This window comes from Quercus lobata, chromosome 7, assembly GCF_001633185.2.
Source record: "Quercus lobata isolate SW786 chromosome 7, ValleyOak3.0 Primary Assembly, whole genome shotgun sequence".
Lineage (NCBI taxonomy): Eukaryota > Viridiplantae > Streptophyta > Magnoliopsida > Fagales > Fagaceae > Quercus > Quercus lobata.
Genome location: NC_044910.1, coordinates 7,542,504 through 7,558,688, shown reverse-complemented (window position 1 = coordinate 7,558,688; position 16,185 = coordinate 7,542,504). Strand labels below are relative to the sequence as shown.

At 35.7% G+C, this 16,185-nt stretch overlaps 2 protein-coding genes across 2 annotated transcripts; both read left to right on the top strand.

Moving 5' to 3' along the window:
• The first annotated feature begins 4,245 nt into the window (after positions 1 to 4,245).
• Positions 4,246 to 7,335, top strand: LOC115953817 (UPF0481 protein At3g47200-like). The gene has a single exon (XM_031071615.1). It carries the CDS (start codon positions 4,499 to 4,501, stop codon positions 5,960 to 5,962), a length of 1,464 nt encoding a protein of 487 aa, XP_030927475.1. The 5' UTR covers positions 4,246 to 4,498; the 3' UTR covers positions 5,963 to 7,335.
• A 5,736-nt stretch (positions 7,336 to 13,071) lies between these two features.
• On the top strand, positions 13,072 to 14,736 carry LOC115951495 (UPF0481 protein At3g47200-like). Its single transcript, XM_031068684.1, has 3 exons — positions 13,072 to 13,755; positions 13,806 to 13,817; positions 13,975 to 14,736. Exons 1-3 carry the CDS (start codon positions 13,072 to 13,074, stop codon positions 14,734 to 14,736), a joined length of 1,458 nt encoding a protein of 485 aa, XP_030924544.1.
• The last annotated feature ends 1,449 nt before the right edge of the window (positions 14,737 to 16,185 follow it).

Below are 16,185 nucleotides of genomic sequence, written 5' to 3'. Positions count from 1 at the left end.
CTACTTAAAAATTAAGTTTTGGACAGAACCAAGGTATTACATGGTCCTCGGACTCAAACTTATAGGGAAACCAACTACTTAAAAAGTCAAGTTTTGGACAGAACCAAGGTATTGCATGGTCCTCGGACTCAAACTTATGGGGAAACCAACTACTTAAAAACTCAAGTTTTGGACAGGACCAAGGTATTGCATGGTCCTCGGACTCAAACTTATGGGGAAACCAACTACTTAAAAAGTCAAGTTTTGGACAAAACCAAGGTATTGCATGGTCCTCAGACTCAAACCTATGGGGAAACCAACTACTTAAAAATCAAGTTTTGGACAGAACCAAGGTATTGCCTGGTCCTTGGACTCAAATCTATGGGGAAACCAACTACTTAAAAAATCAAGTTTTGGACAGAACCAAGGTATTACATGGTCCTCGGACTCAAACCTATGGGGAAACCAACTACTTAAAAAGTCAAGTTTTAGACACAACCAAGGTATTGCATAGTCCTCGGACTCAAACCTATAGGGAAACCAACTACTTAAAAAATCAAGTTTTGGACAGAACCAAGGTATTGCATGGTCCTCGGACTCAAACCTATGGGGAAACCAACTACTTAAAAATCAAGTTTTGGACAGAACCAAGGTATTGCATGATCCTCGGACTCAAACCTATGGAGAAACCAACTACTTAAAAAGTTAAGTTTTGGATAGAACCAAGGTATTGCATGGTCCTCGGACTCAAACCTATGGGGAAACCAACTACTTAAAAAATCAAGTTTTGGACAGAACCAAGGTATTGCATGGTCCCCCGACTCAAACCTATGGAAAAATTAGCTACTTAAGGAGAATTCTAAGTCGCTCAGTCCTCGGACCAAGTACCAGAAAAGACTAAGGCTATGGAGGTCATTAGGAAGATGGCAAAACGCCTTATTACCCAGCGACCCGCAGGGGCTATTCATTTTTGGTTACATATCCTCAGATGATTACTTCCTACACAGCACCGAGCATTCAGCCATCATCTTGTTCAGTTTGGGATATACAACCATTTTTCAGGTCGGTCTTATTGTGCAAGATAGCTTCAATAAGTTCATAACAACATCTTTTTTCTTAATAAGGGTTTCGGCCTAAGTATCGTTTTTTCAGGTCAGCATTATTATGCCAGACAGCTCTAATAAGCTCATAGTAACATCTTTTTCTTTTTTCTTAGTAAGGGTTTCTGCCCTAAGTATCATTTGTTCAGATCGGCATTATTATGCTAGATAGTTTCAATAAGCGCAAAGTAAAGTCTTTTTATTAACAGGGATTTCGGCTTTAAGTATCGTTCAGAGTATAAAAATAAAAAGAAGTCATGCAGTAGTACGTCCATTCACGGCATCACTATTGTAGGGAAGAAAGAATACATAGAATAAAACAATGGCAACTTTTATTAATGTAAAGAAGTAGCACAGCGTACAATGAAGGGTTTAAACAAGCCTATATAGGAAACAAATTACCAGAACTAGAATAAAAAAAAAAAAAAAAAAAAAAAAAAAAAAAAAAAAAACAAAAATAAGAAATCTCGCTAAGTTTTGCTCTAGTAGCTACCATATTGAGAGGAGGACCTCTTTTGATGGATGAGGAGAAGAAGAGGAAGAAGGAAAAGCACCAGGATGGATCTGGTGATGGGAAAGAAGAAGAAAGGGGGGCAAAAGGAGGCACAAGTGAAGGAAGAGAGGAAGAAGTAGGGATACTTAGTCCCTGCATCAGCCTTGACTCTTAACACGCTGGTGCCATATTAGCTATGCTCATAGGAGAGTGGATGGTACTGATGGTGAGCAACCCCAGCTCAATTGCACCAAAAGCTTGATGCGATTAGCTCCTGCTTCGGATTTTGACCGAAGGAGGATGAGAAATATCTTGAGTCTTTGCCAACCCTGTCCTGACCGAGCCATCTTAAGCTTCGGAGGGACACGGTGCTTTTGGAAAGGATGTGGTCTCTTTACCCCTGTTTCTACCTCAGACATATCACACTATAAGATTTGAATGTGCTGATAAGGAAAACTTTGAGTGCAGCTTGAAGTTTAAGGCTTTAGAAACGTTAAAGGGTCTTTATGCAAAGGAAGTACCCTTTCATCTAGCTTCTTATATGGAAGGTGAGTTCAGTGGCATTTAATCCGTACAGATTTCCAAGAAGAGCTGCAAACGATATAGTGTCTGTTCAACTCCCCAATGTCATCTATAATTGTCAGATTTGATTGGCCTCGTAAAGGAAATTTATTAAAGACGCGCCTCGTACACTGAAACGGCAGGGGCGCATCGCCTGTAAATCTAGAAGAATGTCTCGTAACCCGATGCATTTCCTAAGCAGATGAAGAGACACCAACATTAATGAAGGGCAGAGCTAAACGAACCGCAATAAATGCTTGGCATCACCAAAAACCTCATCTCCGACCAAGAGGTCGGAAAGTAGGATTTTGAGGGGCTATTGTGAGGCCCAATAATTTGTGGCCCTAGCCTATTTTTACATTAGGGCCCAAGGCCCGAGCTGAGGAGGGATATAGTCGAGGACGTATAATAAAAGTCTAAGTAGTCTTGAGACATAGTCGAGGATGTATAATAAAAGTCTAAGTAGTCTTGAGACATAGTCGATGATGATTCTGTCCTCGGCATTCCCCAGGGTCCCCCTGAAAGAAAGGGCAAGAGCGGTATAGGAACAGTTTTAGAAAAAATCTAAAATATCTATGTCAATAGAGAAAGGGACGTTGGATAGTATAACGACCAAGGACAAAGGGAAAGCTGCCATTACTGCCATTGAATACTCTGCACCTAACAGAGTCATGCTCTTCAGCTTTTACAACCACCCCCAATCACTTTGGGTATGGGCTGATGGGACAAGTATCAGTCCTGGAAAGTCGATCCTACACGTGGACGTAGGATAAGGGATACAGGCTAATATAAAAGGAGAAACAAGCAATTCGGAAAAGGGGCTGGGAAAAAAGGCCAAGAACCAGAGCCTCCCAGACCGCCTCAAGGAGAAAGACTCCTCGAGCGAACACGGTTTAATTCTGTATAAACACCACGACTAACCACCGTTCGGTGACCAAGGCCTAGCCTTTCAAACCCACGCTCTACAAATGATATTGTTTGGACCTTTTTACGTGCGAACCCAATATCATTTTGGGTCGTTACAAATTGAGTCCTTACAATTTCTATCTCACTTTTTTTTTTTTTTTCCACTAAACTCAAAATAAAAAATAAAGAAAAGCTTTGTTGTACACACGTGTGATGATTCTAGTTTAAAATATCATGTTCATTTGTTATAACTGGATGGTTTTACATTCATCTATGGATATACAAGCAGTAGCATCTATCCGAAATTATATGCTATACCTATACACCCCGTACTCAATGACTCTATATCTAAATATTCCAAGCTTGATGTTGGGATAAAGTCAAAATGTAGTTCTTTCACAAAAGTATGGTTGTTTAATAGACTAACTCGGGACTGGAGCAGCATAACGTAAAAGACATGCTCAAGAGTCCAGGTCCTAATGCTAAAAATTCCTAAATAGCGTAAAGACCAAATTCTTAACACTAATATGCTAATCAATGATATTATTAATCATAAACTTTAACGCTATACAATAGATATGATAAACTTTCTTTGAAATCTTTTTTTTTTTTTTTTTGATAACCTAGCGTTTATGTTTCATCTTTACATCAAGCAAGGTATCTAAATTGCATATATGTGTGTGCTTATATAGGAATACAAATCCTTTGTACCATTTTTTGTGTTCCACCAATCATAATTTATCATATATTAATTTAAGTTTCCTTATAAAATAGTCTAAGTTTAAAATGGAAAAAAAAAAAAAATTATAACAAATTGTGATTAATGGAATATGAAGTGGAATACAAAATATGGTATAGAAGGTTTGTATTCTTTTTATATATACACAAACACAAAGGAAATCGTATCAAACTTGCTATGTAAATAAAGTCGGAAGGAAATGCTAGATTAATCACGAAGGGGATCATATCAAACTTGTTATGTAAATAAAGTCTGAAGGAACCCACTTTTTCTTGTGTGACAATAATCATTTTTTTAAAAAAAAATTCTGGGCAAGGATGATCCGACAATTAGCAGATAGCATAAAGCTAGTATAAAAACAAAGAATTCCCTAAAACTAATTCCTGTTTGATGGATAAGAACAAAAAGCCAGTCATAATTCATAGTTTATTCAGAAAGTATGCTATGTAATAAAATCCATCAGCTACTTTCACTTTCTTCTATATTTTTTCCACATATCTTGTAGATGAATATATTCCATACTTGCGATGCCTATCAAGTCATAAAATCTAGCTGCTTCATAACACTCTGTACATTTAGTCCCCAAGCAATTAAATAATCGACTAAGAGCATAAGTCCTAAAATTTTCAAGCTTAAGTTTCCCCGTACTATAAATGACTGTAAATATACAAGCACAGCTAAGTTCCGAAATTCAGTAGCCTTCTTTGCAGCAAACTTGTTATGCATTCTGTTTCCATGGAGTCCTGTTTGAGTAGCGCTGTCACAAGAGAATCTTGTGAAACAAGTAGAGGTGCCACTGAGGAGGTCCAAGTGCACAGCATTTCAATACAAACTAGTACCCTGGAGGCAAGGTTTGAAACTGTAAAGAAGGCAGGAGAAAAAGCAAATAATCACTCTCCAACACCAAAGATACAGAAGGTTATATTCTTGCTGCGAGATGAAAAAAATTTCCAAAAGTACTATGAGCCAAGAGTGGTATCACTTGGTCCCATCCATCATGGTAAAGAAAAGTACCAGCTAGGAGAGGGGTACAAGCTTGTGTTGACATGTGAATTCGTCAATGGTAGCGGCAAGGAAATAAAAGATTTATACAAGAAGATTGAGGATAACATCAAGGAACTGAGGGAATGCTTCGAGGAGGAGGTGACCAAAGCATATGATGATGAGGCCCTTGCTTGGCTGTTGTTCGTGGATGGCTGTGCAATACTACAATACATATACTGCGCTACTAAAGACCAGTTCAAACAGTTGAACATAAAAACTGACAGTGTTACATTTGGACAACAGGATTTGTTCTTGCTGGAGAACCAACTTCCTTATCGTCTTCTCAAATGGTTGATGGGCTTGAGTAAGATGGAAAAGGAGTTGAGGGAATCAATTGAAACTTATGTTGCACACCACAGTATGGTACCAGATGACCAGCAATTGAAGCAGCAACAAACAAAAGGCAAGAAAGGCGATGCATTTTGTTCAGAGGAGAAGCTAAAAGAACAAATCATATCAATTGATGAAGAGCCTGTCCATCTTCTCGATCATCTGAGGACAAAACTCTTGGGTAAAGCACCACTGGAATCTTCTATGATTCTGAAGGGAAAAGCAGTCAAAGATTGGCAATCCTATCGCAACATTCAGGAGCTTAAAGCAGCAGGAATCCATTTGAAACGTAGTGACAATAGTTGCTTGCGTAACATACGTTTTAGTAAACAAATCCTTCATTTTGGGCACCTTTATCTTCCACCAATTATTGTGGATGACTCAACGAGGCCAAAGTTCTTGAACTTGATAGCCTACGAAATGTGTCTGGATTTTGAAAATGATTTCGAGATCACCTCTTACATATCTTTTCTTGATTCACTGATCGATGAAGCTAGCGATGTTAAGATGCTAAGGAAAGCACGGATTCTCCACAACTTCCTTGGCAGTGATGAAGAAGTGGCTCAGCTCTTCAATGAGATAGGCACCGACTTGGTGCCTAACCCCTTTATATATCTGAATGTTAAGTTGCAGATTCAGGGATTCTATGACTGCAAATGTACAACATGGATGGCTCAATTCATCCACGACCATTTCAGCAGTCCTTGGACGTTTCTTGCTTTCTGTGGTGTATTACTAGGACTTGGTCTAACTGCCGCTCAGACTTGGTATGCTGTCAAGTCTTCCTGGTCAGGAGACTCAGGACCATGAGATGACTTATGCAAGAATTTAACACAAACCTTGCAAAAGGTAAAGTTTTATTGATTTGCTTTCTCTTTCCAAGTGTCTAGCTAGCTAAAGTACATGGTTTCTATGCCTTTCAGTCGGTGGTTGCCAAATAAAAACACTTTAATAAGAATTCAACGCTAGTTATGCTTTCAAAGAATTCAATATTAGTTATGTTTTCACATGGGTCATCGTCCAAAGGCCACATATTGTATAAATTTGTTTAATTTGGTCTTGATGTATTCGTGAATGTATGAAATAAGTCAGAGTGTGAGTTCCAAATTGATGTAATGTGTGTGAAATGGAAATAATTATGCCTAGGATTTTGTGTGCAAATTGCGTTAAATGTATATGTAATTAAGTTTGAGATGAATACTATTTCAGTATGTCGCCTATATTATGATTTAATCTTGTAAAGGAAAAGGTGGAAATAGACTCAAATTTCTCTGTCCTCTCTTTTCTACATGAAAGGGACAGTTGCAGTAGCATTTGTGAACTGTGTATCAACTAGTTGCTACATTCTCTTGTCATTGTGCAAGAGGCCTGGGATCACATCCCGTCTATCAAGGAGGGCAGTTTGAGTATTGAGTGAGTGTAAACTATTATGAATGAAATAGAAAATTGCTGAGATTGTAGAGAAGAAGCAATAGGAAAGAGAAGGAGTGGACACAAGGGTTATGTGTTTCAAAGTGACACCCTGCGTCCATAGAAGAAGTCCATGATGGCTACATCTTCACTTTCATATAAGGCTATGCAATATGCTCATTAATAACCTTGTATGATCATAGTGCATGCCCTAAGCTAGAGTATACAAAGCGCGCACAATGATTTATGCAATATGAACTTGTGTGTGGCATTCTAACAAACAGATTGTGTGCACAATAGTGAAAAAAGACAATTTCAAGAGCCGTAGGTAATGTCTAGTTTCCCCAAACTTCACACACACACAATATAAACTACTTAAGGGCAGAACACACTGCCAATATGAACCAGTATGAAAGCACCAAAGCCGCCATTCAATATTTGTTCATAATACATGCGTGAATATGAGAGGTCATAAATCTGCAACTGTTGAAAAAAAGAAAGAAAAGAGGAAGAAGCATGATGTAATGTAATCAATTAATGCATGAAAATTAGTAAAAGAAGGACGTAGATGACATACCTAACAATTAGTAAATCTTGCGTGAGTGCAACAAGTTAGTAAGTTACATAAAATATTTGAGGTGGATAAGGCGATAAAAGAAACCTTAAGTCAATACCTCTCTTAAGCTTCTTCTTGTACAAAATGATCTCAAACATAAAGAATGCATTACAGACTCATTTGAGAGTTACATAATTTACCAACTAAAATCGAAAATTATACATACAAGGGCAATCCAAATATTTTGTTTGAGAGACCCGAGTTATAGCACTTATACATTAGTCAAAATTTGTATAGTTTCATAGACATGTACAAATAAATCGTGAAATTAACTTAATTTGTTAGTCTAGGGTCATCCTAATAGGCACCCTTAGGATAATGGTTAAGAATTCATTTTAAAAATGTTTTGACATAATTTTTATGAAAAATGGAAAAAATTGTCAAAATATTTATTATTATTTTTTCCTTTTCTCATAAAAATTTTCTTTAAATGAATTATAATTGTTGCGTTAGAGGTATCCGTTAATATTTTCCATGATGAAATTGTCTCCAAGAGTACATAAAAACATTACGATGGATCCAATGAAATCTTTAAAGCCACAAATGGTTAAAAGCTTTGGCAAAAGTAAAAACAAAATTTACAACAAGAAACAAAATCAAGAAAAAAATGTCTATATAACTTTGTGCCAATCACTCTCTTCTTTGATTAAAAGGGCTATTAAACTACCTTCTTCTTCTTCTTCTTCTTCTTCTTCCTTTTTTTTTTTTTTTTTTTGGGGGGGGGGGGGGATGTGGGGGAGGGAGGGGGGCTTCTTTTTTTATAAACCAAACTTTTCAAATGCCCCCACCCAATAGCTTTGTAGCTCAGTGGCATAATCTACTCTCCTTTATTAGTTATAAGAGAGTTAGAGTTAGGATTTCCTCCCTTCAATGTTGTATATAACTATTGAATTAATAAAATAAAATAAAATTCTCGGCCCCAAAGAACATTTTCTAGTTCTACCTATTTTATTTACCCAAGTAGTTTATTATGATATATTATTCTTATGCAAAGGTGTGTGTGTATATATATATATATATTTTCTTTTCTTTTCTTTTCTTGGAAAAGATGATCCACGACTTGGTTATATTACTTCATCTGTCTCAATTTGTTTGTCCTATTTCAAAAATTAAACTTTTTAAGGAAACATCATTTATTGTCATGTTTACCTTTAAAAAATGTATAAATTTCCAAAACTACCCTTAAATAAATTTATCAAAAAATAGGAATATTAAATCTGAAATTACAAGCACAAAAATCTGCTCCTTACCAGTATTAGCATTTTTGAAATTACAAAACACAAATTGTAACTTATCCTCTTAATCAAATTTGAAAAATCTACAACTACCACAATACAAAAACTATTGGGTATTGGCTTCAAGCAATTTTGGATTACTTCAAATACAAATTTTAGTTAATTATCTTTTTAATCAATATTGATTTCTTAAATATTTGTCGGTTTTCTTTTCAAATGGTTTTGGAAATAAAGTATGGGCATAATATAGGCCTCGTCAATGGGCCGGGCCGGGCCGACCCGGCCCGTTTTTACTTAGCCCATGGGTCTAATGGGCTGGGCTTAATGGGCTGTTGACTAGTCAATGGGCTGGGTCGGGCCGGGCTGGATGGAAAAACCTAGCCCATGGCCCTACCCATGGGCAATGCCCACTTGGGCTTTAACGGGCTGGGCTAGTGAGATGGGTTTAATGGGCTACCCATGGGCATTTTTAACAGGTCTTCAATGGGGTCATAAAAATTTAACCAAAATAATTATAATTATATATTATTACAAACTATCAAATTGAACAATTAAATCTACTGAAAAGATTCTATTAAAAAAAAATACTAAGACATACCTCTTAAAAATGTACTAAAATAAGATTAATTAACTTGTATGGATAAGAATAAATAAGTACATTGAAATTTTCATGAATATATTAGATTGAAAATAGTTGCATCACTACAAAATGTGTACATCCCAACTAGGTTGGCACCCACACACTTGTCTATCATTTGCAATTCCCAATCTATTTGTGTTGAAACATCAAAAATTTTATCTAAGAAAAAAATTGAAAAACTTGTTACATAAATTTTATAACTATTTGCCAAGCATTATCTTGAAGTGGTGGATTGTTGGTCATGTGGTGGACTTCTTGGCATCCACTCAGGCCTTTCTAACTTCAATCGCTCAAATGCCTCTGCTAATTCTGCTTCTTGTTCTGCTTCTTGTCGTCTTGTGTCTGCTAAGTTCCAATCCTTTAAGCACACAAGTGCCTCAACAGTCTCGGGACTAAGACCACATCTCTTGTCAGATACAACTCTACCACCTGCAGAAAAAGATGCTTCCGATGCTACCGTGGAAACAGGAACTGATAATATTTCACGAGCCATAATGGAAAGTATGGGATACTTACTTTGATTTGTTTTCCACCAACCCAATAAATCAAATGATCCTTCTTCATCAATTTCAAGTAAAGGTTGATTTAAATAACGTTGAAATTCCGATAACCCACCTGATGTTACTGAAGATGCTTGTTCTCTTCTTCTTTTAACCATGTGATAAGCATTTTGTTCTTCTTGGTCACCTAGAAAACTAGTAGAGGACAAAGAGCTTCTTGTGTTTTGTGTTTGGGCACCAATAATTTTTATACGCATTTCCATAATAATCAAATAATTGTGTCATTGAATTTTGAAATGATTGTATGGTCTTTTGAATTTTTTCAACTTCATCATTATAAATTATTTCTAAAAAAACATTCAACTCTTCAATCTTAAATCTAGGATCAAGAATAATAGCCATTCCAAAAATCAAAGGAATATCTCCCCAATATTTGTCAAATTTTTGTCTCATTAAATCTAACGTTTCATCAAATATTCCAAAAGTGTGCCCATAAAATTTTGAAAATTTTGCACAAATGTTAGTTAATTGAATTATAACTCTACAAGATGTTGGATAATATACACCACAAAAAATTTTTGTTGAATCATCAAAAACCTTTAAAAAGTCTCTTACAAGTTCTGCTAACATCCAATCATGTTCTTCAATTTTTTCTAGAGGACAACGTGAATTTTGAGAAAGATGAGAATAATATAAATTTAAAACATCTTTATATTTTATTGCTGAATCTAAAAGAAGATAAGTAGCATTCCACCTATGAGGCACATCGATATTTATATTTTTTTTTGTTTCTTTTCAATTCCATACAACATTTTATATACAATTCATATCTTGCTTGAGAACTATTAATATTACGAACAATATCTTTTATTTTTTCAACAGATGAGGATAAATTTGATAAACCATCTTGAACAATTATATTTAAAATATGTGCACAACAACGTATTCGAAATAATGTACCATGTAAAGGTAAGTTCAATTTTTCTTTTAAAAACATCTCCGCCGTATCATTATTTGTTGCATTATCAAGTGTTATTGAAAATATTTTATCAGTAATCCCCCAATATTGAAGTTCCTCACTAATAAGATTTGCAATGTTATATCCCGTGTGTGGAGATTCCAACATTTTAAATGATATTATTCTTTTATTTAAATTCCAATTAGAATCAATATAATGAATAGTTAAAGAGAGAAAGCCTAATTTATTTCTTGATGTCCACGGGTCAGAAGTTAAACAAAATCTACCACTATGTGCATGCAAAATACTTTTTAATTTTTCTTTATAAAATTTAAAACTCTTCATAATATCTCTTTTTGCGGTGGATGCAGAAAATCCTTTATATTGTGGAGTAAAACCACGTTGCACCATTCCTGTAAAATCATGTTTTTCAACAAATGTAAATGGGTGTTCAGCTCTAACAAGATATTCTACCACTTCATTCCGTGCATTTGCATCAGTGTAAATAAATGTAGTTAAATTTCCCTCCTTATCTTTTCCTAATTGTTGAAAATCTCTAATATCCATTTGATTTTTTCTCCTACAACTATTTAACATATGACGTTTTAAATGGTTAGTCCCCGCACTTGGGCCACCAGCCAACTCATCACCACATTTGCTACATATAGCTTTAATTTCTTTTGTTCCATCTTGTTTTATCCTCTCTACCCTATCAAAAATTTTCCAAACTTCACTTTTTAATTTTTTATTAGTAAAACTTGGATTTGAGCCGAGTGTAGTATTATTATTGGTTGGTACATTAGATGTAGGGGAAACTGGGGATGTGGGGGAACCAATTGACTCAAAATGTTTCCCTTGCTCATCTAAATCATCTAATATGATGTGATCATTTCTATGATTCATTTTAAAATTTTGAAAACTAACAAAAATAATGTATACAAATAATAAGACAGCAAGTATATAATAAAAGTTATGAAAAGATGTTACCCAATCAATCGAATTTTGAGACAAATAGCTTCCACAGTTCCACTCCAATTTGGAGAAGTTGATTTTCAAATGCAATTGGATGCTCAAGCCTTCAAGTTCCAAGCCTCCAACTTGAAGAATTTGATTATTTGATACTTGTAATTGTATAAATATAACTATTAAAAATATAATACTATTATTCTATAGAGTATATAACTATAAAAGGGCAAAAATAATAAGAGATGAAAAATTGAGAATAGTCTAGGGAGAGTTTGAATTTGAGAGATTTTTTGTGAGTAAAATGAGAGAAATGGCTTAGGTATTTATAGATTGGATTACTTGAACCAAAAAAAAAATATATATATATATATATATATTTGATTACCGTTTGAACAATATTTGATTCTTCAAATATTTAAATATTTAAAGAATCAAATATCAATTCTTAAAGGAAATATTTGAGGAATAAAATATCAATTCTTTAAGGAAATATATGAAGAATCAAATATCAACTCATTAAGGAAAGAATTTCTTCCAACCAACGGTAAGCCTTTTTTTTTTTTAAAGAAATTTCTACTATGATTGTAACTTGTAAGGAAAGAATTGGAATTTATCAAAGGAAAAAATGACTTTCTTTCCAGAGGCATAGAGATAGGGCAATAGTCATCTTAGTAACTTTGTTTTAAAAATCAAAACTACTAGACTAATACCAAAATATATATATTTATTATGCATATTGTATCACAATCATTCCAAATATTTAGTGGTTAGATGTGTGGTCTTAAAGTTTTTATGTCTAAAGTTCAATCCCTCACCCACCCAACCTCCAAATTATTTTGTTATAAATTTTGGGCAACGGGTCGGGCTAAGGGGCTGGGCTAACGAGCTAGGCTAACGGGCCGGCCCACCGGGCGCCCATGGGTAAAGAAACCAACCCATAGCCTGTCCCATTGGGCTACTGGACTGCCCACGGGCTTCAATATTACCGGGTCGGGCCGTCCATTAGCCTGGTGGGCTAGCGGGCTATTGGGCCAACCCATGGGTCATGGGCTATTTGATGACCCTTAGCATAATATGAACATTAGTAAATTAGTGACTTCTAATTTTAAAAACGAGACAATATTTTGGGACATCTCAAAATGAAATAGAGGACAAATAAACTAGGACGGAGAGAGTAATAAATAGAATTAATTGCATAGCCTAGAATTACAAAAGAAAAGTAAAGGATTATAAATAAAAAAGAATTACAAAAGTAAAGCTAGACTTCCCTGAAATTACGCAGGTTTCACTTTCAATCTTTCATATTATATAAAGACAAAGTGAGTAATATTAAGGTTTATTCAGAAAAGTGTACCATGTATCAATTTATTTTGTAGTTTTTAGACATCTTGTAGATTATATTCCAAGCTTGCTAAGTTTATTCATCATAAGATATGGTTACTTTAATTAGGAAAGTTTCTATATTCAAATAAGAGCAACAGTCCTAAATTTCTCAAGCTAAAGTTTCCACGTACTATCAAGTATAACATACAGTAAGCACTTGTTAGGACAGCAAACTTAACAAATTCAATTGCTTTCTTTGGTGCAAATTGCTATGGCCGGACAGGAGCATGTTGTTTCCATGGAGGCACTTTTCAGTAGAGAAGCCGGTGAAACAAGCAGCAGCGTCACCGAGGACACTGAGTCAAACAGCATTTCAAGCGAAACCACTACCCTGGAGGCAAAGATTAAAACAGTAATGGAGGCAAGAAAAAATGTGACACTATCCCCTGCACCAAAGATACAAAAGGTTATATTCTTGCTGCGAGATAACAAGGATTTCAATATTCACTATGAGCCAAGAGCAGTATCACTTGGTCCTATCCATCATGGTAATGAGAAGTACAAGCTAGGAGAGAAGTACAAGCTTGTGTTGACATATGAATTCGTCGAAGGTAGCGAAAAGAAGATAAACTATTTGTTCAAGAAGATTGAAGAGAAGATCAAGGAGCTGAAGGAGTGCTTCGAGGAGGAAGTGATCAAAAGCTATAATGATGAGGACCTCATTTGGTTGTTGTTGGTGGACGGCTGTGCAACACTACAATACATATACTGCGCAGCTAACGACAGATTCGAGGATTTGAATATAAAAACCGACAGCGTAGCCTTTACACAACAAGATTTGTTTTTGCTTGAGAATCAGCTTCCTTATCGTCTGCTCAAATGGTTGATGAGCTGGAGTCAGAAAGAAGCTGAGTTGCAGAAATCGATTCACACTTACATCGGTTGGCATGCTACAGTATCACTACCAATGGATCATTCATCAGTTGTCCGATGTGCGTGGCTAAGTTCGTTATCATGGTGTCTCTCGCAAAAACCAAAGCCGCAACAAGCAAAAAACAAGAAAGAACAAAGTCTTGACTCGGAGGAAAAGGGACAGGTGAATCAGAATCACTCATCAATTTTCCGCAGCCCACTCCTAAGTTTGTTTTCATGGTGTCACTCGCAAAGACCAAAGCCGCAACAAGTAGGAAGTGAGAAAGATCAGGAAAGCCGTCCTTCAAAGGAGAAGCATGGAGATGTAGATGCCATCCATCTTCTCGATCTTCTGAGGACACGTCTCTTGGATAAGAATCAACAAGTCAAGCATAAGAAACGAAATGGGAATGGCCAAATAACTTGGCCATCCTATCGCAATGTTCAGGAGCTCCGAGCAGCAGGTATTCATGTGGAACGTAGTAAAATGGAAAATAGTTGCTTGAGAGACATATCTTTTACTACACTCGGTTGTTTGGGATTCCTTTGGCTTCCTCCAATAACTGTGGATGACTCAACAAGGCCAAAGTTCTTGAACTTGATAGCCTACGAGATGTGTCTAGATTTCCAAAATGACTTTGCGATCACCTCTTACATATCCTTCCTCGATTCACTAATCGATGAGCCCAACGATGTAAAGATGCTAAGGATAGCAGGAATACTCTATAATTGTCTTGGCAGTGATGAAGAAGTGGCTAGAGTCTTCAATGAGATAGGTACCGATTTGGTGCCTAACAGCGAAATATATAGGGATGTCAGAGTTCAAATTCAGAAGCACTACAAGAGCCAATTGATGACCTGGTTTGCTCAAGTCTATCACGACTATTTCAGCAGCCCCTGGACGTTCATGGCTTTCTTTGGCGCATTATTGGCACTTGCTCTAACTGTCATTCAGACTTGGTATGCTGTCGACTCTCCTCCAGGACCCTGTGATAACTTCTGCAAGAATTTAACTCGAAACTAAATTTTTATGGTTCTTATTTGCAAAAGGTAAAATTTTATTTGCTGTTCTCTTTCCAAGTGTGTCTAGCTAGCTGAGAATTACATGGTTTTTATGCCCTTTCAGACTGTTGTTTCCAAATAAAAAGGCCTTAGGAATTCTACTATTCATGATTTCGCATGGGTCATCCCAAGGCCTCATCATCTTATTAATTTGTTTACCTTCGTGTTGAAGATTTCTTGCAAGTCCAAAATAAGTCGGAGTAATTGTACGATCTAAGTTGATGAAATGTGTGAGGAATCAGAGTTTGTGCGTGATTTGTGTTTGTTTGGTTTTCTATTTTCTTTTCTTTTGTTTATGTAATCAAATTTAAAGATGAATTAGTAGTAGTTCAGTGCATTGCACGGCTTTGGTACAATCTAGTCTATATAATCTATTTGGCTCATTTTGGTCCACTTCAATTCAATTCAATCAATTTTGGTTCATTCAATTCACTTCGGTCATTTTAGTCCATTCAGTCGAATTTGGTCCATTCAATTCATTTTAGTCTAATTCAGTCCATTCAGTCCACTTTGGTCTATTTCGGTCCATTTCAATTCAATTCAGTCCATTTGATTCAATTTAGTCCACTTCAGTCCATTCAGTGCATGCACTTACATAAGAATGAGGAAAGACAAGTTTGGGTTGAGAGTGGTTTTACTAGTTGAACCACCAGTTTTTCAATTTTTACCATATTGGATTAAGGTCTAGATCTTGGTTGAACTCCAATTTAAGTGCTAACATTAGTGGAGCCAAAGGCAAAATATTTTGCTTTCTTGCTATAATAATAAAAAAAATTATTACTTTATCACTTTTTGGGTTTGGTGGTATAGAGAAAGAGAGAGGAAGTAAGAAAGAAATTAACATAAAAAAAATAAACTGTGTTTGGATGATGGTAAAAATAAGACCATTAATGCAGAGTGTATTGTGAAATTATGTGCTAAAATAGATAAAATAACTTTTTGAAGTGTTAAATATTAAAATTTTTAGTTATATCGATGTAGATGCTCTAAGTGGGAATCATTAAAGATATTTTAGCACTTCAGTGTGATTTTGCTGTTTAGAGGTAAAATTGATTTTGAGTTGATGTTGACAGTTTTTAGACCCCTTAAACAATTGATTAAACCTAGGTAATTAGCCAAGTTGTTACTTAGTCCAATTAAACAAGTCTAGGTTATCACAATAATAAAGATCAAATCATGCAAAGCAGCGGAAAATAAATAAGACAATGATATGATTACCCAAGAAACCAAACCGGTAAAAACCTAGGGAGGATTTGACCTAGCTATCCTTAAGGTAAACCTGAATCCACTATCTCGAAAGAATTGAAGTTCATACAAAAGGACATACCAGCACCCCCACTTGACTTCCTAATGCTACCAACTAGTAGAACTTACTGACACGACCGCGTGCAAACTTCGAATCCACAGACTC

Bases quoted from the DNA above. Each gene is read 5' to 3' on its own strand.
- LOC115953817 (XM_031071615.1), top strand. From the start codon at position 4,499: ATGCATTCTGTTTCCATGGAGTCCTGTTTGAGTAGCGCTGTCACAAGA.
- LOC115951495 (XM_031068684.1), top strand. From the start codon at position 13,072: ATGGCCGGACAGGAGCATGTTGTTTCCATGGAGGCACTTTTCAGTAGA.